At 31.9% G+C, this 23,867-nt stretch overlaps 2 protein-coding genes across 2 annotated transcripts in view; one reads left to right on the forward strand and one right to left on the reverse strand.

The window, feature by feature from the left end:
- Window positions 1-11,600, reverse strand: part of LOC111044036 (GTPase-activating protein) — a 130,979-nt gene extending 119,379 nt beyond the window's left edge. The window contains exons 1-2 of the transcript XR_005572794.1: window positions 11,529-11,600; window positions 3,841-3,973 (exon numbers count right to left, since the gene is read on the reverse strand). The gene's annotated coding sequence lies outside the window, so the exon portion shown is untranslated. The remainder of the gene's footprint in view (window positions 1-3,840; window positions 3,974-11,528) is intronic.
- On the forward strand, window positions 7,045-22,423 carry LOC111044034. The gene is made up of 6 exons (XM_022329083.2): window positions 7,045-7,381; window positions 15,273-15,365; window positions 17,865-18,015; window positions 19,865-20,007; window positions 21,002-21,151; window positions 22,091-22,423. Exons 1-6 carry the CDS (start codon window positions 7,303-7,305, stop codon window positions 22,240-22,242), a joined length of 768 nt encoding a protein of 255 aa, XP_022184775.1. The 5' UTR covers window positions 7,045-7,302; the 3' UTR covers window positions 22,243-22,423.
- Window positions 22,424-23,867: the final 1,444 nt, after the last annotated feature.

A 23,867-nucleotide genomic window follows, 5' to 3' on the forward strand; every position in this document is an offset into this window, starting at 1 on the left:
GAGTGAAATCCCATTCCAGATGAAAAAAAGAAGAAAATTCATTAAGGACGAACATGGTATAGTGTAATGATCTACCTAACCATCTATCTATCCATGGTATAGTGTAATCTATATAATACATTACCTATTGTCTTTTTTCGTTGGAACAACTCTTAAATGGAAATAAAAATAAAATAATTTTACAAAAGGGTACTTGGATTTTTATTTTTATTTACATTACCTATCTATGTATCATTATGTATCTATATATTAGCTAGTGTTATAATCTTTCCATACAAAGTGTACCATAAATATGAAGACCACTGAATGGAAAGGATTGAGGATAGTACAGTGAATGAATACATGAATAAAATATATCGGTGATAAATATTTTGAGAATACATGGACCTTAGGGAGAGGAATGCATCTTAAAAGTGTGTGAATATTTTAAAAAGTCTGTGTTTTTTACTTTCCTTGCCCTATTACCATAGGTAAGGAGAGTATTGCTTTACGAAAAAATTAAGGTACCCCAATTTCTAAATTTCTATACGTTTCAAGGTCCCCTGAGTCCAAAAAAGTGGTTTTTGGGTATTGGTCTGTATGTGTGTGTGTGTGTGTGGTGTGTGTGTGTGTGTGTGTGTGTGTGTGTGTGTGGTGTGTGTGTGTGTTGTGTGTGTGTGTGTGTGTGTGTGTGTGTGTGTGTGTGTGTGTGTGTGTGTGTGTGCATGTATGTGCGTCTGTGTACACGATATCTCATCTCCCAATTAACGGAATGACTTGAAATTTGGAACTTAAGGTCCTTACAATATAAGGATCCGACACGAACAATTTCGATCTAATGCAATTCAAGATGGCGGATAAAATGGCGAAAATGTTGTAAAAAACAGGGTTTTTCGCGGATTTCTCGAAAACGGCTCCAATGATTTTGATCAAATTTATACCTAAAATAGTCATTGATAAGCTGTATCAACTGCCACAAGTCCCATATCTGTAAAAATTCCAGGAGCTCCACCCCATCTATGCAAAGTTTGATTTTAGATTCTCAATTAAAGAATTGGCTTCAGATACAATTTAGACAAAAAATTCCAAGTGGAAAAGATTGAGCATGAAAATCTCTACAATTAATGTTCAGTTACATTTTCACCTAAAATTTAAAATAAGCTCGAAATTCGAGAAAATGTTATTACCTATTTCAATTGCAAACTGTTGGCAACTGTTGATTCTATTAAATCATTCACTATGAAGAGATAGCAGACTTCGAGTGTCTCCAGCGTCATTGTCCTGTCACCAGCTGGCTCAGATCTTTGAATAGTAGACTTGAGATGCGCGTGAACACTAGCGACAGGTGATAAATTTAAATAACGGCATGGAAAGTTGTATGAGTGCGCAACACCAGATTTTTATTCTTTGTTGATATTTCAATATAACATAAAATATATTCACAGATTCGAGATATAACATAATAATCACCTCAGCTATGTTACCTGAGCTATGAAGACGATATGGATGAAAAATATTAAGTTAATGCCAGTGAATGCATCTTAAAATGGTGTGAAATTAAAAAACAAAAAGTCAATGTATTTTTTCAATATATTGAATAATATAATATGAATCAAGTTCAAAGAATTAAGTTTTATATTCTTTTCACCTGAGCTTCAGTTTTGTTTATAAATGGCCCTCACACCATATTGGAAAGACCACAATCTTTCTACAAAATTGAAACACTGATGAAGTGATTTCCATTCGTGAATATAAATGAAGCAGTTATTAAATCATCCAACGTTACCTATAGTAAGATTCACTACTGTCAGTATTGGTTAAAATGGTAAGCATTTATATCCTATTATATTAAGCGAGCAATTTCTGTATTTTTATATCTGGTTATTTATGTTCAACGGATCTCGAAAACGGCTCAAACGATTTTCACGAAATTTGGAACATAGTAGGTTTATGATAAAAATTCAATTCCACTAGGTCTCATCCTTGGGAAAACTCGCTGAACGACATTAAAAGGATAATTAATCCTTGGCTGAAACAGCTGAGACTTTCGTCGTCTGTGGATAGTAAAAAAGTGAGTGAGCGAGTGAGTATGTGAAAAATCAAAATATCGCATCCCCGAAATTCATAAAATGACATATAGCCAGCTGTGAAATATAAACACGATCATTTTAGAGAATTTTTTTTCTGTTTATCAATAAATAAAAATAACGAGCGAATCTCGGTGCCCCGATATCTATTTATAAATGCTGACAGTGTAAAATGAATCTCACTATAAACATAATAAGACGAAAACCTATTAGTACAGCTTCAGTAATGATTTTTTTAAACAGTACGACGAAACCCTCTAGTAATAATAATATCGAGTGACCTGGCTGGCTCAGGTCTAGTGTCAGAGTTTTCAGGTCGCAACTGATCAATTTCAGGGCCTCTGACATGACCTAACGACTGCTTTTTAGGCAGCCGGGACCGACGACTTAACGTGTCCATCCGAAACCCTCTAGTAAAACTTTAGTAATGAATTTTGTTGAAACAGACTATTCCAAGAGTAGGCATATAATTGATTGATATCCTATTATTAAAACACGCAGCACCCAAAAAAGTAAGATGCAGCGCACTAATAACTTCCTTGATGCTTAGACATGGAGATTCGACCACATGCATGCTTGAAAGGCTAAACACCTGTTTGCGACTCTTGATATTGACCTTCAAACGAGTCGAATCACTTTCGATTGTCAGTGAGACGAACAACACCCATCAATTACTCCACACTGCCACACGTAATCCTAATTTGAGCATTCAAATTTGACATAAGCTGAGAGGATTTGAATTGAATGCACTTGGAATAATTATATAAGAAGAATAAATATTATTAGGTCATAGTTCATCTGAAGGATTGGAATTCAATATTTACAACCAAACTTACAATAAAGTTTTATTATTTAATAGCCTAACCTATTCTGCCAATCACAAATATATAAACATATTTGACCATATTACATTAAAACTTACATCCATTCGCAAGAAATTCGATCCACAATCAGATCAATGATCTTATTATAATTATGTAGTAATTTTGTTTCTCAATACAATTTTGGATTCCTGCATAACTTTTACAGTATTTTTGAGAAGTAAATACTTATCTATAGATGAATAGTTGAAATGATTCTGGAACTTGCTAGAATAATCCAATCCAGATTGTTTCTATTCACAACTTGAATCTCAATAGAAATATTACTTCAAGTTCCAAAATTATTTCAACACATTATTAATAAGTATGAGCTTTAAAAATATAGCAAACATGTATGGAGGGAAAATTATTTGTTTGGTTATTTATTTTGAATAATAATAATATTATGAAATAAATATTCATATTTTACACTTCAGTATTTATTTTTCTTAATATAAGCTCAAGATCAGACTCAAGTCCTGTGAACTTCACGTCTCTCTTGTAGCCTACTGTCACTCCTATTTTCAACAAGTTTCTACAGAGAACTAATAAACTTGATTTGATTTGAATAGACTAAAATCACAAGCCAGAATATTCACCTGAGCTGATGGTATCTTGAGATTATTGTCTTCTTGTTATGACACAATTTTATGTATATTAATAAATTGTTTATTTATAATTACAGTGAGTGAGCGTTAAAACCTTTCAATAGCATTGATCATTCCATATAAAACATGAAGGAATAGTTTTATTTATAATTGCAGTAAAAGTTAAAACCTTTTAATATTTTTCATCATTCTATATAAAACATGAAGGAATAGTTGTAACCAAGATATAAGTGCTTGAATAGTAAAAATATCCGAATTCGAAATTCATCGCCCTACTGTATTCCAAAAGAAATCATTTTGGCTTACCTGATTTTCAACACCATCATATTATCATCTCAACACATCACCAACATTCCATCCTTATCTCTCTTTATCCATTTCTCCTCTTTCTTTCATTTCCTCTTCCTCTTGCACTCCATCCACCTTGAATTCTTCCAACCTTGAATCAGAGAAGAAAAGAGTAATTACTGATAAAAATGTAGATAACTGATCTTGAAACCTCATACCTACTACTGTAAAAAGCACACATAAATATAACTCAGGCTACCAATAAATCAACTATAACCATTATAATGACAGAACTATAACAAAAGCTTAACTATAGTGAGATTTACTAAGTCAGCATTTCCTATAAATAACATCTATGCTTCCCACTTAACCAATGTTGAATATCGCTATACTAACAACAATGAGGTACTTGAAACTAAAGACAGATTTATAACAACTTCAGGAATAATCAGTTACCTATGAGATTAATGTCGGTGATAATATCATATTTATTATCGTAGCGCTATTAATAGAGTAAGGCATAGTACAGTCGAGATTTATTATGTAATTATGTTGAGTCCTTTTTCAATTACGTTGAGTAGTTTTTTCGATCAGCTTAAAAATGACCTTGAACCTGAAACTTAATACTTTATTAGTTTCGGGAGTCCGAATGAAGTAGACATTAAACTGTCAGTGTTGGTTGGGTGGGAAGTATTTCAAGTTATTTATGAGAAATACTGACAGTTTTAAGAGATTCTCGCTGAGTTAATACTCGGGTATCGTATCACGCAATCTTTAAAAAAATGAGAACTTTTACGTAAGATGTTATGTACCAAATTATTTGGCGATTCCAATTTCTTTGGAATTTTTCCTTCGATAAAAACGACAAATCTTCAGTCTTTGTTTATCGATTTCAAAAACTATGTACAGTCTAAAAAGGCTAATGAGCAATCTTTTCCTACTATAAGAATTACTTTAATTAGTATATAGTTCAATTAGTAGATAGTTCTCATCAGTACATTTACTGAATAATGTTCCAATGAATTATGATTTGTTTTTGTTGAGTATGATATTCAAATGTGCCTCAGATGTGATGTTGTGGTGGATATACATATTGAATAAAATTATTTGTATTTTATTGTCAAAACCACTAATCTAGTGAAAAATTGGGAAACCAGTTTTGGTGATCACCAGAGATTCATCATTACCAGAGATTGATAATGATGAAGATGATGCAGCAACTGAAACTAGCTTCTCAATTTTTAAATAAATGTGAAAATTCCAAATCATTTTATTTGATATTTTCAAATTTGTTCATGGAACATATTCATACATACAGTCACATAATATTTAAAAGAATAAAATTATCAATTGTATAAAACGAACTTGGCTCAAAACGAGCTCACAAGACTAATGTCTGATTGGAGAATTCTAAGTGTGAATTAGATAGGAGTGATGATGATGATGAGAGAAGAATTAACCTTCAGTCTTAGGTGAGTTCCGAAACACAAGAAATGGTTGTGAAGTACATAACCGGCACTTAGTGGAGCTGGCCTCAAGTAGCCACCCTTCCAACTGGACAACTACTCATCTAATAAACCATTTTTTTGCGAAACTTGCTAACTTTGTATGGCTTAGCAATAATATACTAGGTCGATAAAGCATTATATTTTTGTAAATTGATATTTATTTATTCCTATAGCCTAAAAACATCTATCTATGTATTCTTGTGCACTGTATATGACAATAAAGAGTTATTGAATTGAAGAAAAATTGAATAATAAACCATGTTATCTAATAAAACCTCTAAGCGCCAAGACTAGCATGAAAACCACTTGAACTTAAACGTTCAAAGCTCAATATTTTAATTAAATCAAGAAAGTACAGTGGAATTTCGATATAGTAACACTTTGTTATAGTACATTCCACTTTATAGTGCATTTTTTCTGCAGTCCCTTGAAATGTCCATAGCTCTCAACCTTGATATAGTAAACCCTAATTTAGTACAGACTTTGAAATAGTACTTTATTTTGAACGGTCTCTTGAGATTCACTGTATCGAGGTTCCACTATATAATAACCAAGTCTAGCATGAAAACCAAAACGTTCAAACGTGCAATATTTCACTAAAATCTTGAAAGTACAGTGGAACCTCGATATCCTGTTATGGTAAATTTCCCTTTATAGTACATTTTTCTGCAGTCCCTTGAAAAGTCTTTATAGTTTTTAACCTTAATATTGCAAACCCCGTTTTAGTACAGACTTCGTAATAGTACATTTTAGAGCGATCTCTTGAGAAGCACTACATCGAGGATCCACTGTACAAAAACCCATTCTAATACATCAACCTTACAACCTACAGCTGTAGGTCCACTCATTTATTAATTTATCTATTTATTAATTTAATGATACACGAACACAATTCACTAAAATGACTGGGGAAGGACCAACAAGAACATAAGATTATCATCTTTCATCATCATTATCATCAGTATCATTACCCACGCAGAAGCCTAGGACTCATGTGGGCATCATCCTCAGAAAAAAAGAATATTGAAAGATTTCCCGGGTCTTACATTATTCTACTCCCCCCAACATACTTGGAAAATGAAAATAAATCAAGGAATTAAGAGGGTCCAATATTTTAAAGTTTACAAGTACAGTTAAAACTTTGAAGTTTTAAGAGTAATAAATTAAATTGAAGAAGAAGTAATCTTATAGAACAATTTAGAAGAAATCAGAAGTTTAGAACAATAATAAGAGTGAGTAAAATTGAAGTTTTATGTATAAAAGACTACATCACTAATTCAAGGTAGAAGTTTTAGAAAATTGTATAAAATTAGGCTTACATAGAAGAAGAAGTAAGTTATAGAACAAATTAGAAGAAATAAGAAGTTTAGAACAATAAGAGTTGGTAGAATTAAAGTTTTGTGTACACACGACTACACCACTATTTCAAGGTAGAAGTTTCAGAAGATTGTATAAAATTACAATGGAGAAGTAAGTAAAATTGAAGTTTTATGTATAAAAGACTAAAACACAAATGCAAGGTAGAAGTTTTAGAAGATAGTAAGAAATTACATAGAACAAATAAGAATAAATCTAAAGTTTAGAACAATAATAGGAGTGAGTAAAATTGAAGTTTAGTGTATAAAAGACTACATCACGAATTCAAGGTAGAAATCAGTGGGCCTAAATCTCACAGAAACAGACGGTGAATATGAGCAAAAACTAGCTTTATCATTGTGGCGGTAGGGGAGGACTCCTCTCTATCACTCTCAGTCTGTCTTAAGTTTCTCTCTTTCTCTTTTTTCACACACACTTGCAATACCCCTTCTTTCAATCTCCACATCTTCCTGAACATATATATACGTAGGTTATCCAATAATAAGGCTGAAATCGGTTCTTTCAGCGCTGAAGATCTGTGGAAGATATCTTCTCGCAACTTGGAATTATTTTACTTTGCTTTTACTAGTTGTTGGTTGAAGTTTCATCCTTCAACATGAAGTCGTTGGTTTTCGTAGTTTTGTTTGTAGCTGTTGAAGTGCGCTCAGCCATCATCAGGGAAGGAGTTGAAATCCGTGAGTAAAGTTCAGTTTTATTGAAATTTATAAGATTTCAACAGCCTCAAAATTTTCATCATTTTATTTTAATTTTAAAATAGCATATAATATATTGAAGTATTCATATTCAAATTTTTCTACTGCAAAGAAATTATACAAAACAAAATGCAATGCAAATACAAGATAAAATACAAACTTTATTTATTTGACTCGTCAATTTATTTTTCTACGTGATAATTCAATTTAAACGCTTTCTCAAAATTTAGTTATTTATTCAAAAGGGACAGTAATAATTATCATAAGTAAATACTTTATTCTCCATATTATGATTTGTTCTATCAGTATTGAAATGAATGTAATTAAAAACAAATTAGTTTACGTCATCAATCATTCTTTTTATAAATCTTATAAGTAAAATCTCCAAGGGTAGTTGGAAACACATAGCATTTGAGCATTGCAATATCATATTTATTCTTTTTTTTTTACAAGTGTTCAAGGAAATTATCAAATTATCAGTTCTCTATAGAATTAAAAATAAAAATGGCTAGGGTAATAAAAAATCATTTCAAAATACTGTAGATAATTTTTTACATCAATTTTCAAAAATTCAATATACGGTACCTACTTAGTTATAATTTGTGAATTTCATATTTCAAAATGTATCTCCTTCAACTTAAAGCTGGTTTGCAATCTAGTTAATAGGGGGGAAGTTTTAAATTATAATCTTTCATAGCTTTTTTCTAGTTAGTTCCAAATTGTGAATTTGATATTGTATCTATGTTCTTCATTTTCATCTGTTTAGCATTTTGGTTGATACTATTAGAAAAATCGTGTTTATTATCGTATTAGTAAATCTATGTTCTAATCATTGACGATTTATGAATAATTAATTATTCACAGTAATTTTTAGAAGATAGTTCATCATACCATCTACCAATTTTAATTCTTAATTTATTATTTAGAGATGGAAATTGAAAAGAAATTACATTTATTCAAATGCTAATCGATAAAGTAGCAGAAGTCTTCGGGGTGGTTTAAAGCATTCAACTTTGGATTTTCGTTTAATGATAGTTATTATTTTGACATAAATTACAACTTGACTGTCACAATAACTTCACTTCATCTCATTTCTTATTATGTTGAATTCACATGCAACCAAAGCTGACAGTCAAAAATGAATCTCACTACATCTAGAATATAAGATCATCAAATTTTAAATGTTTCATCTTCCTTTCATAACAGACTACTATCGCGTGCCTGTCTTCGAAGCCGAACTGCATTAATTTCCAAACACTGAATAAATATCATGGAAATGCTAATTTTCACTAGTGGAGAGTGGCAATGCTCCAGTAATTCAATCCAGTTGAATTGAAATGAAAAGGAAAGCGCACTTCCATTCTTAATGCTTTCTTATGTGGCGTTGTTATGGGAAGAAGCCCGGATGTAAATTATACACTACCGGTCTATGTCATCATACATATTACATATGACATCATACATGGCGCTAAAAAAGTTCATGCAAGCTACCTGCATATTAGAGCAGAAACATTGTAGCTTAGTTTGCCAAGTGTTTATTTATATGATTGAATGAGGAGATTAAGCCCTACTTTTAAATAAGTTCAAAAAACTTTTTTTAGTAATTCGTGTTGGATACAAAAGTAGGAGTTAGTATACTGCTAACTGTTATTGTTGAATTTTCAGTTCAGAGTTCAGAATTTATTTTCGTTTTAGCATTCAGCTAACTTTGCTTTATAAACTTTTGAATAATGATTCGATTCAGGAAGTAATTTGTCAACATATAACAGAATTTTCCAGGTCTTTCCTCAGAAATCTAAGGCCCGGTCGCACAAAAGCCGGTTAAATTTTAACTGTGATTATTTTCACGAGAACCAATAAGAGAAGCCGTCTTTTCTAAAGGGCCTTCTCTGATTGGTTCTCGTAAAATTAATCACAGTTAAAATTTAACCAGTTTTTGTGCAACCGGCACTTAGATTTTGGCCTATTTGAATAATACCATAGAGAAACAATAGCGTAAGTAGATATCCCATGGTATAGGGAATTTATGTCGCAACTTTTACTGTTATCTCAAGCCGATTACTGTCGATTATTGTCAATTTTTACTGTTTTGTTGGGGTGATAGTGTATGAACGGCACAATTTGAGAGACTACCAGCATCAGACAGCTGCATAGAAAAGAACTACGTGAACTATCGGCTTGGGATAACAGTAAAAGTTGCGACATAAGCGCCCTATACCATGGGATATCTACTTATGCTATCGTTTCTCTATGATAATACTAATAAGAAGAGAATTATGAGTTTGAAATCTGTAGAGTATGTAATTCAAAAATTATTCCTACCAGTACCAACGCACAAGCCTACTGCTTACATGAGCATCATCCTCCTAAACAAACCAGTTGATTACAACTCACTCCTCTTACGACTAACCACTACACATCGATTTTAGACACCGTAAGCCTCTTACGACTGACTAGCCAGTTAGACACACATCGACTTTTTACCGTCCTTATGAATTCTAGCAGATTAAAGGGAACTTGACAAACATAATCTGTTTGACATCATCTGTTTAATCTTATAGAATTTATAATGACGGCAGAAAATCGTACGTCCAAAATCGATGTGTATGTAACAAACTCAACGATGCAAGTTTAGATACGGTACACGATTCAATTCTACGTTTCTGATAACTTGCGTTATAATCTTCCAAGTTTTGAAATGAATAAATACTACACATTGAGGAAAGGAGGAAAGAACCCTAAGACAATGTACAGAGATCTAATCAAACTATAAAACCTGCGTTTTTCCCCACAATTTAACAATTAATAATAAAACTGTTATATTGAGATTCAAGCTGTCAGCATTGATTGAATGAGAAGCGGCGGTGTTATTTATGAGGAATGCTGACTGTTTAAAATGGATCCCACTGAAGAACGTTGCATGCAGAAAGAACAATGTCCTCTGCAATTTCCTTGTGCAATATTATTGTTGGTGTAAATCTGACGAAATGTTTGAATGTATGTAATTGTCTGAGCTAACGTGAACATGCACCTTAGGAAACAAGTGTATTTGATTGTACATTATTTTTATTGCAAGTGAGTTTAACTACTTGTTAGGTTTTTATCAAATTAGCAAGAATTTATAATACTATCACCATATGTTAACCATTTCTATAATACTACTTTCCTATGCTTATTCTATGCTTAGGCCCGCCGCAAAGTGGACCCACGCTAATCCACGAAAAGCAACCCACGCCGTGGGATGTTTTGCAAACCATTGCTAGGCTTCTCCAGACATCTGTTTGTACATGCTATGAATAAACCACTTGTCAGCTGATTGATTACGAATAATTCTATAGCAATGGTTTACAAAACATCCCACGGCGTGAGTTGCTTCTCGTGGATTAGCGTGGGTCTACTTTGCGGCGGGCCTAAGTCTGTTAATTTGGTTCACTCTGGGTTCAAGCTTCGATCTAATAAATTCAAGAATACTATTCTAATTAATTATTATCAAGCAATCAGATCCAATAAAAGTATTATAGATATCATACTATAATGTTGTTATTATTTTGTTAACAACAATAATGTTATTATTAAATTAATTACCGTATTTAGAAGTAAAAACATCATAATTTCAAGTTCTTATTTCTATATTTTTTCAAAGCGTAGCAATTGATTACCGTATCTAATCTAAAGTACTAAATTATTACCAAATAATATTATTCAATAGTCAATTCTATTACCAACCAAACACCTCTATAAATACCTAAAAAATTTAATAAACAATAGATGCAAATGAAAAAAAATCAATCCACAAAATAGAATAATTACTAATAAAAAATTACTATACAAAATTTAATAAACATTAAATATTAATATACAATGGATATTTGTATGATTACTGAAACATAATATTCATATAATTGTAACATTATGTTCAAGTAATCATTTATCTTACTAACTTTTTAAATTCAAATTACAACAGATACTGTTCACTTTCTGAATCTACCATATACTCATATACAAAATAGAATAATTACTAATAAAAAATTACTATAAAAAATTTAATAAACATTAGATACAAATGAGAAAAAAATCAATCCACAAAATAGAATAATTACTTTCTTCCTATAAAATACTAGGTACTCACTCTTGAATGGTGGACTAGTTTCAAACAATAATGTTCATCTTCAGTACTTTGAGCTGAGACCCACTTCAAGATCAATATTTTCGATCAAAAGCTACACTAGAATATTAAACCTTATACTATAAATCAATTAATATTTTTTTTTCAAGAATAATTAGAAAGAAGTACAGAAATAAATCCACATAATATTAATAATAAAAATAGGTGCATAATATTTGTCCAATCCTGTGTGTTTGTCTTTTTGGTCTCAACATTTTATAGTTTTTTCAAAGTTTGGAATTTTCTAATTAATTGTGATTAATTTAATTTAGAAGTATATTTTTAATTAAAAAATGATTTTTGTGTGTTTTGAATTGTAAATTGAGTGTGTAATTGGAGAATGTTAAGTGACACATAACCTGGCTACATTTGGACTGTTGTATAAATTAGAATTGGGACCGTTTTGGGCTTATAAGCTTGTGGTACTTTTCTGTAAGTTGTGTAATTCTGAATGATTGAATAAATAAATAAATCCTTCAAAATATCGAAAAAATATTATTACCTACAGTAATAACTGCCAACAAACTTAATAATAGTCAACGAAACAACAAACAATAAAATTCTTTTCAAATCCATTATGAAAATGATATATTCTTATATTGCATAATAATTATTATTCACTAAACTACAAGATTTATTTCAATTTATCTAATATTCTAATAACTTAATTATCAATCTATCCCACAATAAAATCAACTAACAATCTATTCAACAATAAAATTAACTACTATTAGTGAAAACAATACGACTATCCAATGTCACGCGTCTGTGGAAAAATACAGTTCACATGATCTTGAAAAAAATATTTGTTCTGCTTCCTACTTTAATCTTTAATTAAAAATTGTCCGACAGATCTGCCAGCTAATAATAGCTGCTATCGTAAGATTCTCTTCAAACTGTTGGCATGCCATATAGATAACATCAATGCCTGCTTTCCATTCAACCAATGCTGACAGTATAAATTGAACCCCGCATACTACCTGTTTACAAACTATCAAGAGTGTTCCGATACTAATCATAGAATAAATCTCATTTTCCGGTTTGAAAATAACAATCATTTCTCCGTCATTATGTCATGAGAGTGCAGCATAAATAATAATAACAAACCAGCGACTCGACCTTCCTGGAGAGGTAGCTACCTTCATTCGGGTCAAATTAGGTTAAGATTGACCTTCGTTTAAGGTTAATTAAGGCTAGAAAATCACATCAGACTTGTTTGAGAAGAAAAAATTGTAAAAGCTGTATGGATGACCGTGAAAAGCTTGGCGTTAGTCCAAGTTGTATTGTTTACTACTTGTGATTTTAGTTAATTTTGTACCAGTTCTAATCGTTGATTAAAGAGTTTATTCGTCGATCACGTGTGAGAGTTATAATTTGGCGAATGTTTGGAGACGATTTATTTATTTATTCAGTGTTGTACAATTATTTCACTTATGTGAGAAGGCACAACAGGCTTATGCCCAAAACTGCCTCTTCTCAAATTTATACTACACTCCAAATCAAGATCTAGATTAAGCTACTATCACTTATGAAAATAACAATTTCCACTTCAAAAAACACACAAGTCTTCAATTAAAAATATATAATATCATGAATAACTAAATTTCACAGAAATAAAAATAATTATTCAAAAAACCTAAATTTTGAACCGAAAACTTCACGCACTACTTAGCAATATAGCATCCGGCTGATAGCCTACACACTTTTAAAAAGTTTGATCTTCAATCACGAGTTATAGTTATAAACTAGGGAATGTTGAGAGATGATTCAACAATTTCTGAGGATAATTCCTTAGATTACACTTGAAATTATTCCCAAGGGTACAAGCAGGATAGAGCGGCAAAGGTAGCTTCAAGCTCGAGAGTATTGCATTTAATTGCCGAGGAGGCAGTTAATTTACATAGGTACTAAAATAATAAACCTTATTCCAAATCACTTTCTCATGGACAACAAGATCAAATCAAATCAAATCAAAATTTTATTCACATTGAGGGTACTGCCAAACCCAAAGGTTTTTCGGCGGGTGCCCAGTTACAGGAAAAAAATGAGTTACAAAAGATAAATAAACTTAGACAAAATAAATATTACACTTCAAAGATTTTAAGTAAAAAATGAAAGAAAACTGATACAAAATGCAAAAATAAAATAAGAAATATACATCAGATTTTGATACAGAATTACAGTAATGAAAAAAGGGAAAAATGAAAATTAATTAGAAAGGAATGAAATAATAAGGGAAAAATTGTTTTACACAAGTAATAGTACATTTTTATCGTTGAAAGTGGAAAAATTGAACTGGATATAAAAGACTGAACATACAGTAATTTCTTCTTCCATTTAGATATATAAGATTCAAGATTTCTGCTCCAGCATTGTTCTTTCATTAGTTTTTTTCCATTTTTCAGTGGACTCGTTTACCTTTATTTTGCGTACCTATTCCTCTGTTTTTCTTCCTTCCCCCCATTTCTCCCTTCCTTTTTTCCTCATCACTTCTCTCTTCTCTTCTTTGCCTGCTTATTACATGGGAAACCATAGTTGGCTAGGTATCTTCCTCTCTTTTTTTCTCTTTTCCAACACACCCAACCACAAAGCCCGTGGTTTTTTTATATTTGTAACATTTTATGGTATTTTATTTGGTTTGTAATTCTTTGTCATTTTTTTCTGTTTTGTGTGTTTTAATAAACTGAATTGAAATTAAATTTAATTAATGCATGTAATTAGATGGTGGCGTACTCTGGTGGCGCTACATGTTCCGACCTTTTTAAATGCATGCATTACACATTCAACACTCTCAGTGCCGGTTCAACAACAGCCGGTTAAATTTTAACCGTGATTAATTTCACGAGAACCAATCGGAGAATGTGTTTCAGAAAATACAGCTTCTCTGATTGGTTCTTGAGGAATTAATCACGGTTAAAATTTAACCTGCTGTTGTGCAACCGGGCCTAAATCTATTCATTTATTTATTCATAGACAATTGATACAATCCAGGTGTAAACAACAGACATTCGCCCAAAACTGCTTTTAACCAAAATGAACAGTCCAGAGAATCTTCACCGCTTCGCCATGTTCCCACCCTAAGGAATAATACGAGATGAATGAGCCCAAAGTGTAATTAATTTCAAACTGTCAGCATTAGTTAAATGGGAAGCATTGATGTAATTTATGAGAATTGCTGCCAGTTTAAAACTGATATTACAACAGCTTTAAATGGGTTCTGAAAGAGATTTTCAACCTCTCAACGTCTTATTACTGAATAATAATTATTTCAAATATCCAATAAAAGCTATATAAACAGAACTAAGGACTTCTGCTACTGCAAATATTGACCGAATAGCTAAATAGCAGAAGGAAATTTGAAGAATGAAACTACTGTCCAATACAGTAATAATATTCCAGCAGTTGGTTAACTGCAACTTCTAATAAAATCTTCCATCTCTCAACATATGTTTGTGAAGCCGGCCCTAAGAAAGGACAACCTCACAACTTGAGTATCGAGAGCACGTGACTTATCAGATCTAATCTGAGCATATGATCTAACCACAACCACTTCCCCTATTCCAAGGATGGATTGTAGAGAATTTGTTCATATTCTTTCATTTATGTTGAAGATATTTTTTTAAAACTAACATGTAACTCTTAGTAATGTAAGTAGATTCAACTTTTTTTAACCAAACAAGTGAATAATTCTTTATCATTTTATTCCAGCAACCTACAGTGTACCATGCAAAAGGACAGACCCCAAACTCGACCAGTGTATTCTTAAGGGATTGAGGGCCTTCATTGCTGCTGTAGCTAAAGGTATTCACTCTATTTTTGATTTGAAATTAGTAAAACTTTTCTAATACAGTAGTATTCCATATTAAAATCATATCACTTTCAATTTCTAAATACTGTAGCCAAAGGTATTTGATAAATTTTTGATTTGAAATGAGTAAAACATTTTTAGTACAGTAGTATTCCATATTTCGATTATATCACTTTCAATTTCTAAATACTGTAGCTAAAGGTATTGACTGTATTTTTAACTTAGAATTAGTAACACGTTTTTAATACAGTAGTATTCCATATTTCAAACACTTCCAATTTCTAAATACTTCTATAAAATTCAACCACAGTAAAATGACGATACCATAATGTTGACAATTCGCCATTTATTGGTACTCCTGACATTGCTTCCGTTCGATGATACTATATAATATATACTATATAATATATACTATATACTTTATACTATATACTATATATTTCGATTATACTATGACTGTCAGATTCAATGGATGAAAGTGTAAACGTGTTTTGTTTATGGAAAATAGAAGAAATAAATCTTACAGTCAGAATATTTTTTTACATTTTTTTTCATTTGATATAAACTATGATAAGTTATTTGATTATCATCAAATAATCACATTTTTATACATTCATTAGCCTATTATTAATGATTAAAGTAAAATGATTAAAATTATGTGGAACTGACAATATCTTTTTTATTTCACCTTACTATGGAGAAATTCCACAGTGTAAATATTATTAAAGGTATCACAAGATATAACACTTGAAGTAATACTAAATATTACAATATGTTCATTTATTGTGATCATGGTGATCTTGATATCTACATTGTGATCATTTAAATTTGTCAAATATTGTAATACTAATTTTACAAAACTTAAAAATAATTCCATCATTTTTTCAAGTTTACCGGTTTTGAAAAATATATGAGCGTTTCGCTCATGCGAATCCATGATATACTGAACTTTTACGTAGAGAACCCGATATCATTGACTCAATGATAGTACTAAAAAGAATTGAACTGACTAAAAAAAAGAGTTGAAGGTGAACCAAGGTCATCAACCACTCTAGGTGTGAGTTATATAACCAAATATTAGCATCTTATCAGATTTTTAATACAGGGTATTTCCACAGAGTTGGTGATATCCAAATCTTATTTGTTCATAAGGAAAATAGTCTTTGAAAAATTGATTACGAACAAGTGAAAATTAATCTTCAACATCTGAAAATTGATCGTCATCAAATCAAATTGCAGGAAATTATTCATTTTGAAGCAGCAAACAAGTTTTTTGAAGAGCGAGCATGACGCAAACAAAATATGCTCAGTTTTTCTTCAGATGCATCACTGGTGTTCATCATAGCGTAGTTTGAATTAAATAGAGAGCTAAATCGTCATGATAAATTAATTAAATCCTAATGATAAAACTGGACGAATAAATTGAAACTGAGTTTAGAATGATAGGGAAAATATTGAGATGAATTTTACCTACTCTTATTCTATGGATTAATCTAGTGATTGAAAGAATTAACAAATTTACCTCATCGTTTCACTATACTACTAAATCGGATGCAAATTTAATAAAGGAACGAAAGGTTTCAACATTATTATACGAGCTTACTATTGTATTAACCAAGCAACTATTTTTTAAAAAACTGAAAATCTATTAACGGATGTTACAAACATTTTTTATCAATCTACAGTGAATGAGATAATTCAACTACACAAAAAACTACCTACAACTATTTGTTAATGCATAGCAAGATTTCTGCAATAATTAGGAAACAATGATCCAATTTTCATAAGATACACAAGTGAAAATTTTTCGTTGCCGCTCTTAAACGACCCACTATTAAATTTCTCAGATGAAAACAATAAATCACAATTCAATTTTCTAGGGCCTATTACTAGAACACTTATTAAGTCTAATGGACCATTAAAGTCCGTAAGATTAATAGTTTTCGAGTAATATGCGAGAAACCAAAAAATGGTACTTTTGAATCACCCCCATAGCAAAATTACAGCACAGGGGGTAGGGGTGGGAACTTTTGATATCTTCGCCTCTCTACTACCGGTACCCTAAACAGAACTGCGTGGTCAAAAATAGTCTTCCAAACTTTTCCTTCCAAACCCTTTTTGTAGCATTCATTGCCTTGACTATGTTCTGTAATATAGATTAAATATTGACTTATATAATTGAAAAAATAGAATTAATAATCTATGAACTTAATAGTTCATTGGATGTCCTAGAAACCGAGACTAGATGTATCAGAATCAGAGAACATCGTCATAAAATTTTGTAAATGTATCAGAATTATTAATTTGATTGTATAGGAGAATGTGTTATGGTATTTCTCCATAATTGAAAATTATTACTTACTTTTGGGGATAAATAATTCAGTTTGCTGTCAATCAATCCAGATAAATCAAGAGAATAGTTTGAGTTCTACCTCTTGATCTATTGAGTGCAATTGCTGAGTTTTCTAACATTTCTGTCATTTTGCTTCCAGATGGAGTGAAGGAGATCGGAGTGCCTCCACTTGATCCCTTCTACATGCCAGAGCTCCTCACCACCTACAAGAACAATGACATGCAAGCGAGTGTACTTCTCAAGAACATTTTCACACACGGAGCAATGAATGCTGAAATCAAGGCAATCAGGTAAATGAACTCAAAGTTTAATGTAATATATAACGAAAATCCAAAGTTAAAAATGCTGTAAACCACCCCGAAGACATCTGCTACTATATGAGGTTTGTCAGAAACTCGGATCTCCACAGGAACCTGCAGATGGAAGAAGACGATGTCATGATCACAAAGGCTGCCAGAATCCATTAAGAGACTCTACATAATCATCAGAACATCCGAGCTCTACACCTCATTCACAACTCTATAATACAGTGAGAAGACTGAAAAGGAAGAAGCCTACAGATCTCGTTTAAATGTAGTAAGAGTGATTCTGAAAGAAACAGTGCATGGGAATTGCTCACTTAGACTGTGAAGGAGTGAATACCCCTTTGATGTCAAACTTTAACATATTAATTTAAGCTAAAATTGAACTGTTCATTAACCAAAGTGTTAGATTGCAGTCAAATTACAATAAAAAAACTATAGTGAGGTCCACGTTATAATGAAAGTATTTGATCAACTTTGGTTTTGCTATCCTTGTCTATCATTCGACAAAGCCGGTGGTAGTATCCTTTTCTAGGTCCACAACGATGCAAATTATGTTTTTGACAATGTAGAAATATAATTAATTATTGCAGAGAATCGGCATCGCTATTCTTCTATCTTTATCCACTGCCATTGTAACGTGGACCTCACTATACAAATATTGACGACAGCTCTAGCATTTCACCAATATGTATTGCAAGCTGTCCATAATAAATCTATAAAAAACCAAGGTGAACAGCTAGAAGGGAATTCGATGAGAGATAGCTACTAGCCAAAAATTATTTGCCAGGCCGAAATTCGAACCCAGTTCCTCCTAATTGCTAGTCAGGCATGCTCTAACCATGCTCAGCACAGAAGCGATAATTTTATACAATATATTCAACTTAGGTTTTTCTTTCTTTAGGGCTACTTTTAATATAAATAAAAATATGAATCTCAGTACCCTTTTACATTATTTTGTCACTACATGTTTCGGACACCAATGCTATTTTAAAAAGAAAATTCATTTTCCTCCATCCATTTTCGTTTGAAAATGGCATTAGTGTCCGAAAATGTAGTGACAAAATAATTGGAAAGGGTATTGAGATTTCTATTTATATCAACTTCGGGTGTAAGTAAAGTTGCGTTTACACCAAAGTTATTAACAAAATGTTTATTTTTCCGTCCTTATAGATTCTATTAGATTAAACAGAGCTTGGCAAACACATATGCACATCATGTGTATGATAAGTTATGATCAATCTAATAGAATCTTTAAGGACGGAAAAATAAACATTTTGTTAATAACTTTGGTGTAAACGCAGCTTAATAAATATTTATCAGCATTTGAACAAATACAATTTCTCATTAATGTCCATCTGTGTTGTTGTGACATATTATAATATTATTGTAATAATTTTACTTATTATAATAAATAAATTTATAAACAAAATGAGACGTTAAAGAACACAATAATTAACAAGAATTCTGGATGTCTGTCATGTAAAATGAATTCATATTTTAATTTAAAAAATGAGAAGAAAGTTCTAGGTGATCAAATTAGTGAAACCAATTTTAAAATACACTTTTAATATATTTGATTTGAACTTTTAGCATTAGTTAAATAGAAGAATTGATGTTATTTAAAAGGAATGCTAAGAGTTGGAAGTGGATCTCACTATAGAAAATTTGAAAACTTCCAACATTTTATTTATTTATTTATTTATTTATTTAAAATGCAAATGCCACTAATGTAATAACATTGATAGATAAAATAATAAGGTAGTCTTGTGCTACATTGATAAAAGTGAAGAAGAAATAACTTATTAATTCCTTTATTTTTCTTAAACTATTTCAGGAGCGACTTCAGCAATCCCGAGAAGATTATAATTGAAGCTGACACACACAGCAACGAAATGTTCTCAGAAGGAACTTACAAAATGGAGGGCAAAGTTGGAAACTTTGTACTGAATGGACGTGGAGTTTACAATGTAACCATGTGTAAGTAAAAGCTTTTTAGAAAAAAGAGACTTGCTGAAATAACTTCTCTATTACACAAACCAATAGTATTGATTTTCCATTGCAATTCATTAGTACCGGTATTAAATTTAATTAATTATTGTTCATTTAGTAACTCAACATAGAACTTCAATAAATTAATACTTAAGGGGTATTCAGAAGGTTTTTTCTCAATTTTTGTTCTTAATGAATCCATAAACGCAATTGAGAGCAATAAAGAAGACTCTCATACACAAGACTAGCATGCTATGCAATTCATAGAATTATGTTCATGTGCTACAAATTTATAATTTCAATTTTCTATGAAGAAGGCACTTAGTAAACTAGAGTAAACATAGCAAATCAAATTTTTATCCGTCCCAAAAAACATAATTGCAATGACAATGCTTATAAAAAGTAGAATATGAATATAAAATGGAAAATGAAACACAATCAAACAGGATGATATATAAATATACTAAACGGGAAGTCCCTGTGAGGTTTGAAACAACCTGAGCGCAGAGGATGAGTGTTCGATTATTAAGAATAATGCAAGAAGATAATAATGGGATAACATGCAACTTAGTTCTGTTATCTAGAAGTTTCTGAAGAGGAACAGGGAGTGAGGAAGGGAAGGAAAGTAGCAGATCGAGTAGAGGCACAAGGTAAAGAAAAGAATAAGTTGAATATCACATGAAAAAAAACATTAGAAGTTTTAATACTAAGTTAGGAGTATTTATAAATGAGCTTAAATGAATCTATAAGTTTAATAATAATTGAGACAGTACTTCCATCTGATCAACTACAGGTTAGGGCAGTTTAAATAAGGTATATGTTGTTGATCAACTCTAACCAAATTTTATTGCCCACTTATTTCATACCAAAACATCTAAAAATTGACCAGATAAACAGAGTATTAGATGATGGCGGAGATTAATGCGCTAGAGCAAGAAATGCAGAGCTTATCTGATGAGGATATATTGATTTTTTTTTGCAGACAACATTGATGACACAGTCCATGTTGAACTGAAGGTTGTTGAAATTGACGGAGAGGAATTCCTGAAAGTTACGAAAGTAATGGTAGACCCCGAGATCGGAGACATGAAGATGTATGCTTCAAACCTCGTCAACGGAAACCCTGAACTTTGTAAGTATTATACACTTATCTTTTATCAATCCATCACCAAACTTTTATAGTGACGTCCACGCTACAATGGCAGCATTTGATTGACATTGGTGTTGCTATCCTTGTCTATAATAATATTTAGTGACCTGGCTGGCTCAAATCAGGTCGTGTCAGTGTTACCAGGTCGCACCTGATCAATTCAGGGCCCCTGACATGACCTTAGTTACGACTGTTTTTAGGCAGCCGGACAAACGGCGTATTGTGTCCATCCGAAACACGGGACTGGCCCGAAAAAAGATTTTGCCCGGGTCGGGATTCAAACCCGGGTCTCTGAATTATTGAGCCAGCATCTATATCCAGCTATCTATAATCCACTCGACTACAGCCACTCCCATCATTCGACAAAGCATATAGCGCTATTCGTTTCTAGCTCCGCTACATAATTGTCAGATTGTTTTGGAACTATGTAGAAATATGATTAATTACCAACATATTTAATTTATAGATATATTTTCACGATGAATGAAATACCGGAATCAGCTATCTACTATAGAAGGCAGTTGTAACGCTGACAATTGGCACCGCTGTTATCCTATCTTTCCCACTAACATGATAAAGTAGACCTCACTACAGTAGACTACATTTGATATAAATGGAACATCTAGCTGATTCATCTATTTAGCTGATGAATGTTAATTTTCCGACTACTACCACTACCTCCGTAAACAAAGCCGTAGTGCGTTCGTGTGACGTCAGCACAGATAGGTCTCCTAGACCAATAGAAACTCTAGCTGATATAGATCAGCTGAAATCAACGAATTTTTATTGGTGTAGGAGCCCTACCTGTGCTGACGTCACACGAATGCACTACGGCTTTGTTTACGGAGGTAGTGCTACTACACGTTGCACTATGTTTTTTCTTTAGTATTTTTCTGATGTTCTTTCTTTTTTCCTTTACAGCTAAAATCGCAAACCAATTCGCCAACCAATTCTGGAAACTGTTCTACAAGGAAATGATGCCCATTGCTCAAGAAAACGTTGACAAAATCGCCAAAAGTCTGATGAACAAAGCTTTGCTAACAATCCCATACAACCAGCTCCTTCCTAACTAAACGGCTGATTGTGATCTCATCTAGCAAAATAGTGTTTCATCTCACGAAAAAATTTCAACAAACAAAATACCATCGAATCATTCTTTTCTCCATGTTTAGTTTGTAATAATTTAACTATCTTTTGTAAATAGGTAAGCTTATAATAAATTGAAAAACATTAAAAATATTTGTTCAAATTATTCTACGATTCCCAGAGTACCTTCTTTTATAAGCCTAATCTTCAATTTTCATCTTGGACAATTTTTGTTATTGAACTATTGATGAAATCAGATAAGATACCGTACGGTATGCAATGTTTACATTGAAAATATGTGTGTAAAAAATTAAGTACCTTACCATCGTAGCTACGTTTGAATCATGTCATACTCAAATATTATAAAGATTAATATGCGTAATCTTGAATACTAAAAGTATTTTATTACAAATTTCTACTTACCATTAATTTCAAAAAGTAAACAACTGTGATAGCCGTCTTCTTCAACGTTGAGTCGGTACCTTCATCTTTCAATTGAAACTGACGCTATTTTCAAAATATTCCATCAATTGAATCACAAATAAAGACATTTTACCAATTTATTTCACACAAAATGTAAAATTAATATCAAAGGAGAAGCGACAAAATAATAATACTTAACCTAAAATTCCTACATGACATGTGGATGTGACAACAACAGCAGACTGAGCAGCAGACAAGAACAAACAATCAGCTGATAGCAGAAAGTTATACAGCGCATGTGCTACCTACTGTTTGATTTATGAACTATCCATATATGGTGGGAAATTCAAAAGTTTTTGTTTCATTGGAAAAATAAAATATTGTAGAAAAAATTGAATTAACAAAATTATGAAAACGATTTATCAATGAATCGTATTTTAATAAGTGACGTAAGGTGAGAGTTCAGATTCGCTGTTATTCCTATTGTTTATCAATTATATTTATTTATTGTAGTAATTTTATAGCGAGATCCACGTTATAATGGCAGTATTAGATTAACATTGATGAGTTGCTATCCTTGTCTATCATTCGACAAAACAGACTGCGCTATCTTTCTACAGTTTCTCAACGTCGCCAAATCCGTTTTCAACAATGTTGAAATATAATTAATTAAGGCAGACAATCGGTAACGCTGGTCTTCTATCTTTATCCACTGCCATTATAACGTGGACCTAACTATAGTTATTATTTTATGTCAAGTCCATAAGGTGGACATAAGACCCCCAGGGACACGTCATGAGAACACAAAAAGGAACAAGTAAGATAGTCGACCTACTAGTCCAAAAGAAAACAAATAAAAACGAGCAAAAGAAAAGTAGTCAAAAATATGCGCTTAAAAAGCTGCTGTCCAACATGATACATGAAATACTCTCAGAGTAAGTACAAAGGATTATCCAATTCTTTTGGGGCCTGGCAGATTCCTAGCAATCACTGGCAACTTGTTCAAGAGCCTCACAGTTGGATGGGCATAGCACCATAGTCTTTGGTAGGGCTCGTCCAGCCTCTGTCTCCCTCTAGTCATTGAGGAGTAATGATTAAAATAAGTTTTAATTAATTTTTTTAACACTGAAATAAATCTTTAGGCACGAAGAAAAGTCACACAATGATTATTGTGCAGTAGTTGCGCCGT

Source organism: Nilaparvata lugens, chromosome 13 (assembly GCF_014356525.2).
Source record: "Nilaparvata lugens isolate BPH chromosome 13, ASM1435652v1, whole genome shotgun sequence".
NCBI classification, from domain to species: Eukaryota; Metazoa; Arthropoda; class Insecta; order Hemiptera; family Delphacidae; genus Nilaparvata; species Nilaparvata lugens.

Excerpts from the sequence above, each read along its gene's own strand:
- LOC111044034 (XM_022329083.2), top strand. The coding sequence starts at position 7,303 with ATGAAGTCGTTGGTTTTCGTAGTTTTGTTTGTAGCTGTTGAAGTGCGC. Across the intron at positions 7,382-15,272 it reads CAGGGAAGGAGTTGAAATCC|CAACCTACAGTGTACCATGC; the intron begins GTGAGTAAAGTT and ends ATTTTATTCCAG. Across the intron at positions 20,008-21,001 it reads AGTTTACAATGTAACCATGT|ACAACATTGATGACACAGTC; the intron begins GTAAGTAAAAGC and ends TTTTTTTTGCAG.